The 14,286-nt window shown below is 36.4% G+C and overlaps 1 protein-coding gene across 4 annotated transcripts in view; it reads left to right on the top strand.

The window, feature by feature from the left end:
• The window catches only part of LOC127635154 (anion exchange protein 2-like), a 74,182-nt gene that overhangs the window by 39,516 nt on the left and 20,380 nt on the right, over nucleotides 1-14,286 (top strand). For 3 of the 4 annotated variants that reach the window (XM_052114940.1, XM_052114939.1, XM_052114941.1), the window contains 6 exons: nucleotides 1,891-2,053; nucleotides 3,415-3,665; nucleotides 5,806-5,933; nucleotides 7,497-7,696; nucleotides 11,682-11,818; nucleotides 13,990-14,170. In XM_052114940.1, coding sequence (XP_051970900.1) covers nucleotides 1,891-2,053; nucleotides 3,415-3,665; nucleotides 5,806-5,933; nucleotides 7,497-7,696; nucleotides 11,682-11,818; nucleotides 13,990-14,170 — 1,060 coding nt within the window. Of the gene's footprint in view, nucleotides 1-1,890; nucleotides 2,054-3,414; nucleotides 3,666-4,620; nucleotides 4,750-5,805; nucleotides 5,934-7,496; nucleotides 7,697-11,681; nucleotides 11,819-13,989; nucleotides 14,171-14,286 lie in introns of those variants that run through there. The other variant, XM_052114942.1, reaches the window with a different exon arrangement.

Consider the following 14,286-nt stretch of genomic DNA (forward strand, 5'->3'; position numbering starts at 1 on the left):
AAAAAGTCATTGGTTTAGTGGTCGATGACATAATGCTCATTTTTATTTGTATATTTTTTTTTTTGTCCAGATCTATGGAAAAAAAAAAAAAGGCAATACACACACAAAATTATTTGAATACACCTCTTCATTTTGATATTTCTTCTGGGGCTTAAAATAAAAAAAACTTCTGTGTTGCAACCGTCCAGAGACAGTAAAAAAATAAAGTGTGTGTGTGTGTGTGTGTGTGTGTGTGTGTGTGTGTGTGTGTGTGTGTGTGTGTGTGTAGCGTGTATTTATCACTTTGTGGGGAACAATGTCCCCATAAGGATAGTAAAACCCGAAATGTTTGACCTTGTGGGGACATTTTGTCGGTCCCCATGAGGAAAACAGCTTATAAATCATACTAAATTATGTTTTTTGAAAATGTAAAAATGCAGAATGTTTTCTGTGAGGGTTAGGTTTAGGGGTAGGGTTAGGTTTAGGGGATATAATATAAAGTTTGTACAGTATAAAAACCATTATGTCTATGTAAAGTTCCCATAAAACATGGAAACACAACGTGTGTGTGTGTGTGTGTGTGTGTGTGTGTGTGTGTGTGTGTGTGTGTGTGTGTGTGTTTTTCTCAAAAAATAATGATACCAAAGTGGGCACAAAGACTACACTCCTAAGAACTTGACACAAGTGTTTTAAACTATTTCTTTTTATATTTCTTTGGACAAACTTATTAATGACTTATGAGTAAATGATGACAGAATTTTAATTTTGGGGTGTACTATCCCCTTAAGCTCTGTAGTGACAGGGTGAGTGAATGGATTGAATGCTTTTGCAGTTTGACATCTCTATGTGGCATGTAAACATGTAAAGGCCTTTCTGTTCTCATACATGCTGTACATTCCAACCAGAATTATACGCTAGATCGAAACACAAATTATATATTCCAGGTCTCAGTATTTTAAATTCAGCTTGACTGAATTTATAATGCACACTTTTTATTGTATATAGGTGAAACAAGCACTGAAACAAGTTTCACTTGAGTTTAAATGGAATAGAGCTTTCAAAGTTGGCACAGAATGCCACTCCAGGCTGATTCATAAGACCAAGAATAAGTCCTACAGTAAATTGACAGAGTAAAGTACTCCAAAAATAAAGATTAACTTAATCGGCTGTCCTGAACACTAAAAACTCTGTTAAGTGATGCACGTAGCCCCTAACAAACGGTATTATGATGGCACACTGATACTTGATTTATACTATGACACTGAATGATTACCATATTCATTTACCGTGTTATTCAAAAAATACCTTTGTAATGCCATGATACATTTCCCAAAAAATAGGCAGTACCAAGGTACTTTTTATTACTGCGTCATCTGGCAAGGAATGAATGAACCAGTTAATTATTGAAAGAGCTCTTAATTTGTATTTTATTCCTGTTGTTTATTTATTTTTTATTTTAATGAATGCCTGACGATTATTGAAGTGTAGCTAATGGATTGTTTTGACTTGAGGGTATTATAGTCAAATTATAGTATTATGAGGGTCATTATAGTGAGCAGTAATGAGCTGTAAAACCACTATTGTTTACATTCATATGTGTTAAGGATACCATGATTATCATACCTTTAAAATGTATTATGTTAAAGGGGTTGTTTATACAAAAATGAAAGGAAGAATGTTAACCTTTTGTCACCACTCTTACAATCTACACTTTTGTGTTTAAACTGGGCTCTCTGGTCTTTAAATTTCATTGTGTTACTGGATGATTTGTTGCTTTTGACCACAGCTCCCTCTTGTGATCGTTTCAGGAGCCGCATGAAAAAACATATGATATTATAAATTCTTCATCTTTAGTTTCTTTGATTCTCCCTGTGAATTTGAATTTTCGTTCATCTTATGTGCCCTCCCCAGCCCGAGTCATCCACCTCATCTGTTCGAGTACCACATAGGGAGGAAGAGGAGGAAGGTGATCTGAACAAAGCATTAGGCGTACAGCGTTTCCAGCAGATCCTGAGCCCCACTCCCAGAGTTCCTGGCGAGCAGCACCGCACCTACAATGAAAAAGACTTTGAGTGTAAGTTGAGAGGTCTCCGTTATGTATGGAGCCGGTAATGTTTGGTCACAATCTTTTCAAATGATTATGTATTAGTTCCTGTAGGTCAACTGAAAAAGCATGACACTAGCAACACTAAGGTCATTTGTTAGATTCCCAGGGAATACACAAATTCATACAGTGTATGCCCTGAATGCACTCTTAAGTTGTTTTGGATAAAAACCTCTGCCAAATGCATAATTGTAAATGTAAATGTCTGCATAGTAAATTTGTTGTACATTTTATAAGCATTTTCATACACCAGGTGTATACAAATATAACAGTAATTTTGAATTTCATGTTGAATCTCACATGCATAAAGAGCTGCATATTAATTCTGTACATTCATTATACAATTATGTATTATTTGATTAAGAAACACACCTTGTGCCACCATCATTTCAGTCAATTCAAGTAATTTTCTGTAGAGTATTTTCTGTTTAAGTCACTTGACATTGAAGTTCCTAAGGATTGCAAAATATTCAAATAAAACAGCGAATTTAAGGTAAGTTCATTAAGAAATGAATTGAGACCGAATACTAATGGAAATGTTTCAAAATGTAAATTCAATTAAAAATCTTTTGAACTACCTAAAAGTCTGATTGTTATTCAAGACTGCAAGATATATAGAAATGAAAGCTATAGATTTAACACATTCATTTCAAGCAATTTAATTGATTAAAAAAAATAAAGTAATAAATTATGCACCGAAATATTTAATTTCCCTATCAGCAGAACCATTCAAACTTAAAGTGCCACCTCCATGTTTTTTTGCATCCAATCGGACAGACTGATGGCCGATTGTAAAATGGCTTTGGACTGCAGGACAGTGATAGGCTTATGCTCAATGACATGGAAAAAAGCTGAAAATACTGTATATTGACTCCTAAAGCCACCTTTTTCATTGTAATTAGGGTTGTTGATTTAGCAAGTTACATTAGTTTGATTATTTAGATGAAAGATAAACGTATGCAGTTAATCATGCCTCTGACCTAACGTAAATTCCATTATAAGGAGTATTTCCTACCATTTATTATAGTTATTAGGCCTAAATATTATATTGATAATTATTTTTATTATTCTTAATTACCTTTATTTGGTAATTGGTAATTAATTGGATAGTTGAAATAAATGTGTTTGTTACTTGAATACTATAAAACTATACTTGAACACTATAAAAGTATTATTGAGAGTACTATTATTTGAGAATACCAAAGTAAAAAGAAAGTGCTTAAAAATGTACACTTTTGCATAATTCATGTCTACACTGTTCCAGTTTTATTACTCTAGAGTTTCTTTATTATTAGAGTTCTGCTATAATAACCTCCATCTTTTGCATCCAGATCACCGTCACTCCTCCCATCACATCCATCATCCTCTCTCCAAGCTTCCAGGAGATGGCCGGAGGAAGAAGAGTGGGAAGAAGAGGAGGAAGAGCAGCAGTAAGGACCACAGAGTGAGTTCCAACCCTAGCGCTGCTCTGCCCATTGAGGAGGGTGAGGATGAAGAGGATGAGGAAGAGGAAGAGGCTACGGAAAGCCAGAGTACTACCCCAGTACCAGCAGCAGACACTGAGCGAAAAGACAATGTGCAGGTAATCAGATTTAGGGTCATGGAATCATTAGTCATGGAAAACTTGGGAATATAAGGTCATTTTAAAGCTGAAGTGTGTAATTTCTGCACCACTGAACGGAAATGCAAAAATAAACATGAATACTCCCTTCATCTGCCATGGATCGAACTAATAGATACTCTCGCCCCAAGCTCATGACATTTTTTGAGTCGGTGCAAACAGAGGAATGGTAAAAGTGCCACAGAGCCGCAGTGTTTACACTTTTCAGGGAAATTATCTTATAAATGGTTTACTTATACTTATGATTTAGGTTTTTTTATGATTATTTGTATTATTAATATTATCTAGTATCCGAACAACTGAAAAAAATATGTAAATATCATGGAAATGAATGGCACAAATGTGTTGGAACACTGCAGGTTAATGTCTGATTAATTGTTTTATTAAATGTGATTTATTAAAGGGATAGTTTGTCATTTATTGGCCCTTGTTGTTTCATACCCATATGACTGACTTACTTCTGTGGAATGCAAAAGGAGAATATTAAAGGTGCACTAAGTAAGTTTTTGCTTGAATAGCATTTTTAAGAAATATGTTTAAAATGATGTACTCACAATACATGAAGACTCCAGTCATATAAGAAACCTAATAAATGCTGTTAAAGGTGTTGTTCACCCCAAAATGCAAATTCTCTCATTATTTACTCACCCTACGCCATCCCAGATGTGTATGACTTTCTTATGCAGAACAAACTTAGATTTTGACACTTTCACTTTCACATTCTGGTGTGGAAGTGACATTTACTTTCACATTCAGCCAGCTATTGGTTGGAGCTATTCAAAGGTGGAAATTGATAGTAAAAAATACTTAAATATTGATCTGTTTCTCACCCACACCTATCATATAGCTTCAGAAGACATGGATTTAACCATTGGACTCATATGGATAACCTTTATGCTGCCTTTATGTCCTTTTTGGACCTTCTGAGTTCTGGTCACCATTCACTTGCATTATGAGGACCCCCAGAGCTGAGATATTCTTCTAAAAATCTTCATTTGTGTTCAGCAGAAGAAAGAAAGTCATACACATATGGGATGGCATGAGGGTGAGTAAATGATGAGTGAATGTTCATTTTGAGGTGAAGCTGAACTATCCCTTTAAATTTTAAATGGATCTGGCTGCCCCCTCATGGGCGTTGCCATGTTGACAGCATCTGACTATGTGTCATGCAACTGACTGAGTTACTACCTCTAATAATGACAATAATAAATACATGTTTGCTTTATATACCGCTTTCAGCCCATGCGCAATCATAAAGGTACATGTAAACAAAACAAGCGAACCAAACAATATAAAAACAAGCACAATATACTTACTACAAACAACAACAGAACCAAAGTCAACTGTGTAGTCCAGGGTACTGGTAAACAGGAGTGTGATCCAGCAGATATTCTGAACAGAATGAGTGCAATTGAAAAGATAAAAAGTCATGAAACAAACCGCTACTGCCTGCAGCTCTCAGGGCGCAGATCATGAATAAACGGCACACTATCAAACGGCAGTCGCGAGTGAACGGCGGTCTACAGCCAGGAGAGCGCTCGTGAGTCACTGCTGCCCAGTCACAGCGTGTGAAAATGCGTTTGGATTAAATCCAAGAATGTTCATAATAGAGATATGTGTAGTATGAGAAGAAAAACACACACAAAAAGTATGAAAACAAAAGATATACAAACATATTTGATGTGAAGCGGCAGCGAACAAACTTCCAGTATCCAGGACAATAGGTGTCAGTAAAGAGTCCAAAACCACAAGTACGACTTGGACTGCCAGCTAATATTTTACTGAGTGCACCTTTAAAAAAATCTTTAATGCTCTTTCAATGTAATTGAAGTTAAAGGAGACTGGATCCATCAAGTGCTACTTGGTTTGATAGTTTATCAATTGCAATGGCATTCAGACATACAGTATATACATGTGGGTTCAGTGTGATTATTGTTGTGGCCACTTTAAATTGTCAGAAGAGTCACTCTACTTTTAAAGACAATGAATGCAAACCGCATGAAAATGCATGTCCATACAAATCAGTGCTCAAGTTCTTAGTTACAGTGCTACCTACAGTATCAGAGTTACCATTATTTCTCTCATTTTATCTCTTGTCCAGTTTTTTGTCTCTGATGACGATCCCCATGTGTCCACACCCGAGCATTCCCATTCTCATGCTACTCGAAGTCTCCTGATCGTCCCCTCCACTGCAGTGTGCTCGGAACCCCAGGACAGCACACCTACCGAGTGAGTCCGTCTGCTTTGAGGATTTATCTTTTTCATTTATCTAACAAACGCTTAATAACTCTCAATGTAGTTCCTCTAATATCCTAAAGTCAACATGAAATCAAAATTGAACCTAGCAGTTTGTTATCGGCATGTTGTAAATGGTGGATGCTGTAAGTTGTGTAGTAAAACCTATAAAACATTCACCTTTAATTGTGCTCTTGGTTTACTGTAAATTGCAGTCACTGAGTGCCAGTGCTCTGCACACCCTGTTTCGTTTCCAAGTACAAGTTATTTCAGAGACCAGCAGGGTATCTGCCTCTCTCTAGATCTACATCACCTACTGTCAACATCACTCATCCGTTGCTACTAGCAACTGCCCTTTGCTTTTTTTATACCCCTCTCTATCTGTTCTTTCTGTTCTGTTATCTTCTTAAGTGCTCGAGGTCTTTGTCAGATAATTCCTGTGTGGTGTTTTCTTCTGTTCTTTTCATTCAATAATAGTATTAGTTAATAATGACAGGGATTTTGTCCCACAGCTAATTTAAAAACATTTTAACACTAGGGATTTTGTCTAAAAAGCTTTTAAAAACATAACTTGGTCCGAAATAAAGGTAAGTGTATCTATGAGGATTTTTCAAAGCCAAACTGTTACAAATATTCTGCCAGTTCAGTTGCTTTAGATTGAAATTCTATACTGTTCACTGATTTGTGATTTATAAGTGCATTACATGTTGTTTAATAATAACTTAAAAGTTTTTTATTATTATTAACCATCATTTTTTGCTCTACATTTTTGTTCTTGGAAGACATTGAAGCTTCTCTTCACCTTGGATGCATTAAAAATGCCTTAAACATTAGTAATGTTATTTTAAAAAAGCTCATTATTATACTGTTTGAAATAACTGTTTTATATTTAAAAATGTATTTATTTACCCGTGATGTCAAAGTCCCATTTTTAGCAGTTATTACTCCAGTCTGCCAAGAAAATACTGCCAAAAAAAAATCACATGATCATTAAGAAATTATTCTAATGTGCTAATTTGTGACTCAAGAAACCTTTCTTTTTGTTGAAACGGTTGAAAACGGTTGTGCTACTTTATGAAGTCATCGCAATACAGTGTCTTTGTTTTAAATTGCTGAAGAATTGAGTACACTTTTTCTTGCAAGTCAAATTTGGGTTTTAAATTGCCAAAAAGTAACCTGTCTGTCTAAAAGTTAGTCAGTCTATTGTGTTTTGAGAGATGAAGGCTATTCCATGCACTCTACCTTGAAAGAAGGCGGCAAACTGGATATAGAGTTAAGGGACACCTATTATTATTTAATATGGATATGTATGCATTTGTGTATATTTGAGTATGAGCATATGTCTTAGCATTGTTTTTCTTTTGTGGGCTGGAACATGTGTAATTAAGCCAATTTTGTTAGCATTTTATTATTATTTATTTAAATTGTAGTTAACAAAACTGAATGTGAATGTTTTTCCCGAAATGTTAATTGATTAAACTTTTCTGTGTTTGGAATTCTTTTCCATAAGTGGATTGGTAAAGAAACTCGACAAGTTTCTAAATGTCTGTCTTTTAGAACATCTGAGCCTGCTGCAGCGACCCCCAGCACAACTGAGCCCAGCTCTCTGCCCCGTGTGTCGAGCCGCAGCTACGACCTTCAGGAGAGGCGTCGCACGGGCAACATGACCGGTACCGACCAGGCTAAATACCAGCGGATCCCCACAGATGAATTTGAGGCACGAACTCTGGCCTCAGCTGACCTCGATGGCATTAAAAGTGAGTTTATAGTACAAATACATACTAGGTTCCATCTGTAGACCAGGTGTGGTGAAGAAGTGTTCAAGTATTGTAGGATTGGTTACAAATTATGGCACAAATTTCTAAATCTGCATTCCTTTTGAATTTTTTTGACTAGGGCAATAGAGTGCAACAGACTGGTTGGGGAATTAAAACTCTTATTAATTTTTTCCACAAGTGAATAGATTTTTAACAATAAATAAACTCACTTTTAAGACAGATGTACCGTGAGCTCTTAGGTTGTTAATCGATGGTATACGCCTCTGTTGAAGCCATCAGTGCCTGATATTTAAACTTATTATTTCAAGAAATTGTGTTAAAAAGTGGAATTTCTGGTTAAGAACTACTCTACCCAAGATCTTAAAGGAAAAATGATGCCCCTATAAGAGAATCTTGGCCAACAAAGTGCGCCAAAAGAGCTCTGTAGCAACCGCCAAATTCCACGATGCACTGTGAATGATGCTATCAATGGTTTTATCTTTTTTCCATAATTTTTTATTTGATTACGCCATTTCAGTGCAAAGTGGAATTGTAGTTCATTCCCTCATCAAAGACACCTTCGTCTTTTTGTCAGATTTTTTCACTATTTGTAACGTTGTGATTCAGCTCCGAGCTGTGTGGTTCATGGCTTAGAACTCTTATGAACATTTTTAGAATTTCCCTGTGGAAAAAATGTATGGGAAAAATACTTCCATAACCACAATGGCTGAAAAAGTGGGAAGACATCTATAACCTTTTGAGTATTACCATAGAACTCTCTAAGCTTCCATTCTGTTTCGTTTCATCTTATAAGACCTATTTTCTCCAGTTGCATAGCTACCTTTTACTTTGATATTTTTCCTTTTTTTATTTTACACATTCCCGTTGGGCTTTAAACTTAAGCAAATCAAAGAAGGGTTCAAGGGCTTAGACAGTCCTCTCTTAGATGAGTCTTCTCTCATTTTGAAATCAACCACCACGCATCCTTCTGGTCACTAGCCCAGAGCTTTATCGACTTTGCCACGCCACCCCCAAAACCACAGTAAGTCAACCGTGGTCAACTTATTCCCTAAAATGGAACCCCCTACAAAGCATGTCTGTGTAAAACAAATGCTGGACTATGTTTGGATTATACTTTTTTTAATTGTTTCAAACTTTTGATTAGTTTGACAATCAAGCGCAAGTCTTTGGCCCATTCTTGCTTTATCACAAGGAGGTAACGCAGGCTGTGTTTTGAGAGTACATGGGTGTTTCCACTGATTTCATTGTCTCTTGAGTGATTTGTACCCAGCATCCCGCTACACTTCACAATACATGCTTTTTGTGCCGAGTGAGGGTGAGACTTTCCCAGAATTCAGCTGTATATCAGCAGTTCCTGTAATATACCACATCAGCTTTCTTATGCCTTGTGGGCAACTAATTACCCTGGAAAAGCCCCAGCTGCTGGTATATGCTCAACAACAGGAATTGATGTTTCTTAAACTTCGGGCACTTTTAGCACTGCAGCCTACTCGAAAGTAAAGTCTTGTTAAATCATTTTCACACCCTCACCAATTTGTATAAATTTTTCCACTAACAAAGTCTGATACGTTCACATCACGTTGGAACTGACAAGTACAAGTTGCAAACTCTGAATTATATGAAAGCGTAGACAGTCTTGATGTCATGTAAATATAACCAATATGGCAGCGACCTCAACAGTGAATGCAATATGCCATTTTATTATGCCTTTGATACCTGGAGCATTGTTTTGTTCTTAAACGGATGTAGGTGAATTAATGAATTCATGTAGTAATGAACATTTTGCTGTTACCAACAACAAAGCTGCATAGAAAGAAGCAACTTATGAGGACGGTGGATGTGAATGTGAGTGGAATCTCAGAGTTGCCATCTCATAATTACACTGTCAAAAGTCACTGGAGATTTGTCATTTTTGTAATTTCTTTCTCAATGTCATTCCCACCACAGTATTATTTCCAGCATATCTCAAATTCTGTATTGTGTTTTATAGAATTCTGTCAAATGACGGTGATGGAAATGGCATCTATAATGGTGTATAAACGTTTTTGTAATAACATGGCATGTGTGTTGGACAAGTAACACCAGTCATTCTGTACAGTGGTTCCAAAAACTCTTAAAAACGAACAGTATGAATGCCAATGCATTAAATGTCAATGAATGATATCAAAGAAAGTGCCATTTGCTTTATAGAAACAGGACAAATAAACTTTTCAAGGAAATATTGCACAAAATGTAGGGTTTATATGAAACGATTATGAAAACTACACCAAATTGTCATACCCATATAATTCATACTTTGTAATTGAAGTGCAAATTATCATGTAAAAAATTACATTAACTACACTTTTGCACTGTTAAACTGAATTTCTACATTTAATGCATTTGTAGTTTTCATAATTGTTTCATATAAACCCTACTTTTTGTGCAATATTTCCTTGAAAAGTTTATTTGTGCTATGATTCATTTAAGCAAATGGCTCTTTCTTTGATATTTTGATATCATCCAATAACATTTAATGCAATGGCGTTCATACTGTTTGATAACTGAATGCTGAAATTGTAAACTTGCCAGTTTAATCTCTCAGAGCTCCATTGGATGTGTGGGAAAAAAGCAGTCAGCCTTTAATTCACAATACACAATTAATTTACTCCTTCATTTTGGCCTCTTATCTTGATTGCAGTTAGAATCTCATCCACAATTCCTGCACTCTCCCTAGTTAGTGCAATCCCCATGAATTCTCTTCCCTCACCTTTTGACCCAGCATGTCCTTGGCAACAGGCCCGTCCTGTAACTTTACCCTCATGAGCTTTGTGTTATGAACAAAGGCAATGATCTGCCTCTCATCCCTAGCAATGAGATTGTACATAGCGAGTATGTTCATTTTGCTGAGTGCTGTAGGTGCTGTACATGCATCTTTCTTCCTCGTGATGGTTTTTTCTTCATTTAAAATCATGACAATCTGATTTATGTCTGCAAAAGTTCAAAAATGATGAATGTTAAGTTTATGACAGTTGTAAACTTAAAAACGGTACACTATCGAAGTATTGACAGGCTCTTATACTGTATTTAATAACGTACAGTGTGGTCTTTTATCACCCTGAATGGGTTTATTTTGCATCAATGCCTGCCTGAATGTACATTTTCCCACTTATTACACATCTTCTTACCAAATAAAGTTCAAAGAAATGTATAACACGAGAAGAAAGACACTATGAAGTGATACGGGAGTCATGAACATCTGTTCATCATGTACATCTGTAGGGTATAGAGTGTAACAGGAATATCCCATTCATTTTCTTAGGTGAATTGATTTTTAACGAAAACAATGTATCCTTATAGACAGACCTACTGTAAGCTCGGAGGTTGTTAATCGATGGTATATGCTCCTTTTGAATCCATCAGTCCTCATTATTTCAACATAGTTTTATTTTTTTTACATGTTTAATAGCGGAATTGCTGGTGAATAACTGCACTACCCATAATCCTGAAGAGATTGCTCCAACAATCAAAGAATCCTGGCAAACAAACCGCACCAAATGAGCAATCTATTCAGTTTCCCTACACTCTCAAACTGCTTGTATATTTGCAAATATCTGAATACTTTGCAGTAAAATTGTAATATAGTTTCCATAGATCAACAACTTTCAATGAATTGTTTTTCTTTCGAAAGACTTTAAGTACACAGTTTTGTCTTTTTGTCTAATTTTCAACTTTTTGGTTTCAAATCAAAGTTTGTCATGTTGTGATTCATCTGGGTGCTGGTTGGTTTTGTTCATGGCTCAGAACTCTTTTATGAAGGGTTTTATGAATTCCCTTTGAGAAAAAAATGGATGGGAAGAATACTTCCAGAATCAAGAATCAACTGAAAAAGTATGCATGAACTGTTGCCCTCTGTTGGCAGATTGCAGAGATTCAAGTATTCCTGAGAGCTGTGTATTTAATCTATATCATTTTACTTTTCCAGGCCATCGTTTTGAAGATGTTCCAGGCGTACGACGACACCTGGTTAGGAAAAGCACCAAGGGTCAAGTGGTACACATTAGCAAAGATCACAAAGAACAAAGCACACGCAGCCGTAAACTGGACCGAACACCACATGAGGTAAGACCCATTTTCACTGGTTGCTCTGACTTGTTGATGTCAGGAGTTTTGTTATAGCTAATCTTCTATTAACCCAGTCTCAGCCCAAATACATTGCATTTGGTGGTTAGTTTATGCTCTAACTAAAATGTTTGAGCACCTTTCCTACATACTGAAGATTTGGGACAAATTGTTGTTTTTGTTCCTTCGTGACTAGCTAGTTTTCAGATCACAAAGTTCTGACTGATTGTTTCAAGGCTCTATCTCAGATTGAAACTAACTCTCCACCTTCCCACTTTTATTTCGGAGAAGACCACTGTCCTTGAAAACAAATATAAGGAGATTTTTCGGGGGCAGGACCCGATTAAAAATGAATGAACTTCTTCCCTTTCACACACCTAAGAATGAAGAAAAGATCAGCTTGGGTAACTAGACACCACGAGCCTTCAGAGTCAGCCATGTTTTATTAACGCCCTCAGGTCCCCCTCTAGCCAGGTAAACCAGCTAGTTCTTTGGATAAATGAGATTGCGTATGGATCCTCTAACTTCTAAACGACATTGGTGGGTGTTCACACCCCTGTCTGTCGCCTCAGCCGTGCTCTAACACTTTGCTTCTTCGACAAACAGCATGGTTCTTTTAGACTTTTCCAGACGAGTTGCTCAACGCCAGAAGGTAAGGAAACGGTGTGTTGGTACAGGATGTATACTTGCTAATGCTTGGATGCACGCATTGGTCGATTTTGTAGAAGATCTAGCCCAATGGCAATTGAAATGCAAGTACAAGCTACTTGGATGGTAAGGATCTGCTGAAGATTAATTGGCATGTTGCTTTAAATATCTCAGTACATTTGCGGTGGGATCAGCAATATTTTATCGATACAATACACTCATTGATGCAATAACAGATACAATAATATTGCAAGTCTTTGTTACTTGTATTGAGATTCAAAACTGGGGGCAGTGGTGGCTCAGTGGTTGAGGCTCAGGGTTACTGACCAGAAGGTTGGGGGTTCAAGCCCCAGCACCACCAAGATGCCACTGTTGGGCCCTTGAGCAAGGCACTTAACTCCAAGTTGCTCCGGGGGGATTGTCCCTGTAATAAGTGCACTGTAAGTCGCTTTGGATAAAAGCGTCTGCCAAATGCAATGTAAAATGTAAAACTGGGAAATGTGGTGAATCCTTTACTCATTTTTGTTATTCATCTTCAAAGGGTTTCATAAGGCTCAAACTTCCTGCTTTACTTCGTTGTACAACTTAGGCATGTCAATATCAGTTTTTTGGTTGTAAGCACTGCAAAAACACCTTTTTTTTACTGAGTATTTTTGTCTTATTTTCTGGTAAATATATCTAAACATCCTTAAAACATGAAATAATTACTTGAAGCAATATGGCATAAGATAGTAAGTCTTGCTTTCAGAGAAATCGAAACATTTAGTGGGGTTTATGCTTAAAACATGATAAAACGGTTTGCCAATAGGGTAAGAAATATAAACTTGTTTTCCATTTGAATTAAGTTTTTTTTCTTACCCCATTGGCAACATTTTTTTTCTTGTTATAAGCACAAACGTTACTACATTTTGTTTGACTTCTCTGAAAACAAGACTTAATTTCTCATGTCACTTTGCCTCTCAAGTAAATGTATCTTGTTTTAAGAATGATTAGATATCGGAACAAAAATAGGACAAAAATAATCTGTAAGTAAAGGATTGTTTTTGTTTGTTTTTTTGCAGTGAGGGAATAACGTGTTTACCATTTCACGAAAAACCCTTGCAGTTTATCTGTATAGAGGATCTATATAACATCTTTACATAATAAAAAATATTTTATCACCAGGAGGTAAAGCAAGCTGTATTTTGAGACCGCAAAAATATTTTAAATACTTTTATTCTTAGCTTTTTTCAAGTTTGCATTTTGGTTGAATAAAAATAATGATCAAATGCGCTTGTGGTGCTCAATCGCTTCTTTTCCAATGATGTTATTGTGAAAATAGTAACTTGAAGGATTGATTCTTGGCTTTAGAATATAGATACTACTGTATATCTCAATAAAACGTCAAGCACTTCTTGTTCTTGATGATTCTTCTAGAGAAAGACCCTTAATTCATTCCCATTGTAGTGTGCTAATTCTAATGTTTTTCTGTTATAAGCAATCTTGATCGCCACACATTTTGTTGACGTGTTCTTCTGCATCAGGTGTTTGTGGAGCTAAATGAGCTGATCATGGATAAGAACCAGGAGATGCAGTGGAGAGAGACGGCTCGCTGGATCAAGTTTGAGGAGGATGTTGAGGAGGAGACGGACCGATGGGGTAAACCACACGTTGCCTCACTGTCCTTCCGCAGTCTGCTGGAGCTGAGAAAGACTATCGCTCATGGTGAGAACCTGCTTAGTCTTCCATTTACATCTGTTTTGTTGAGTAAAGGCAATGTCAGGTTTGAACGTTTGAATACGAAATGAATGTGCTGTTCTTCATCTCCATTACTCATACTA

This window comes from Xyrauchen texanus, chromosome 42 (genome assembly GCF_025860055.1).
Source record: "Xyrauchen texanus isolate HMW12.3.18 chromosome 42, RBS_HiC_50CHRs, whole genome shotgun sequence".
Lineage (NCBI taxonomy): Eukaryota > Metazoa > Chordata > Actinopteri > Cypriniformes > Catostomidae > Xyrauchen > Xyrauchen texanus.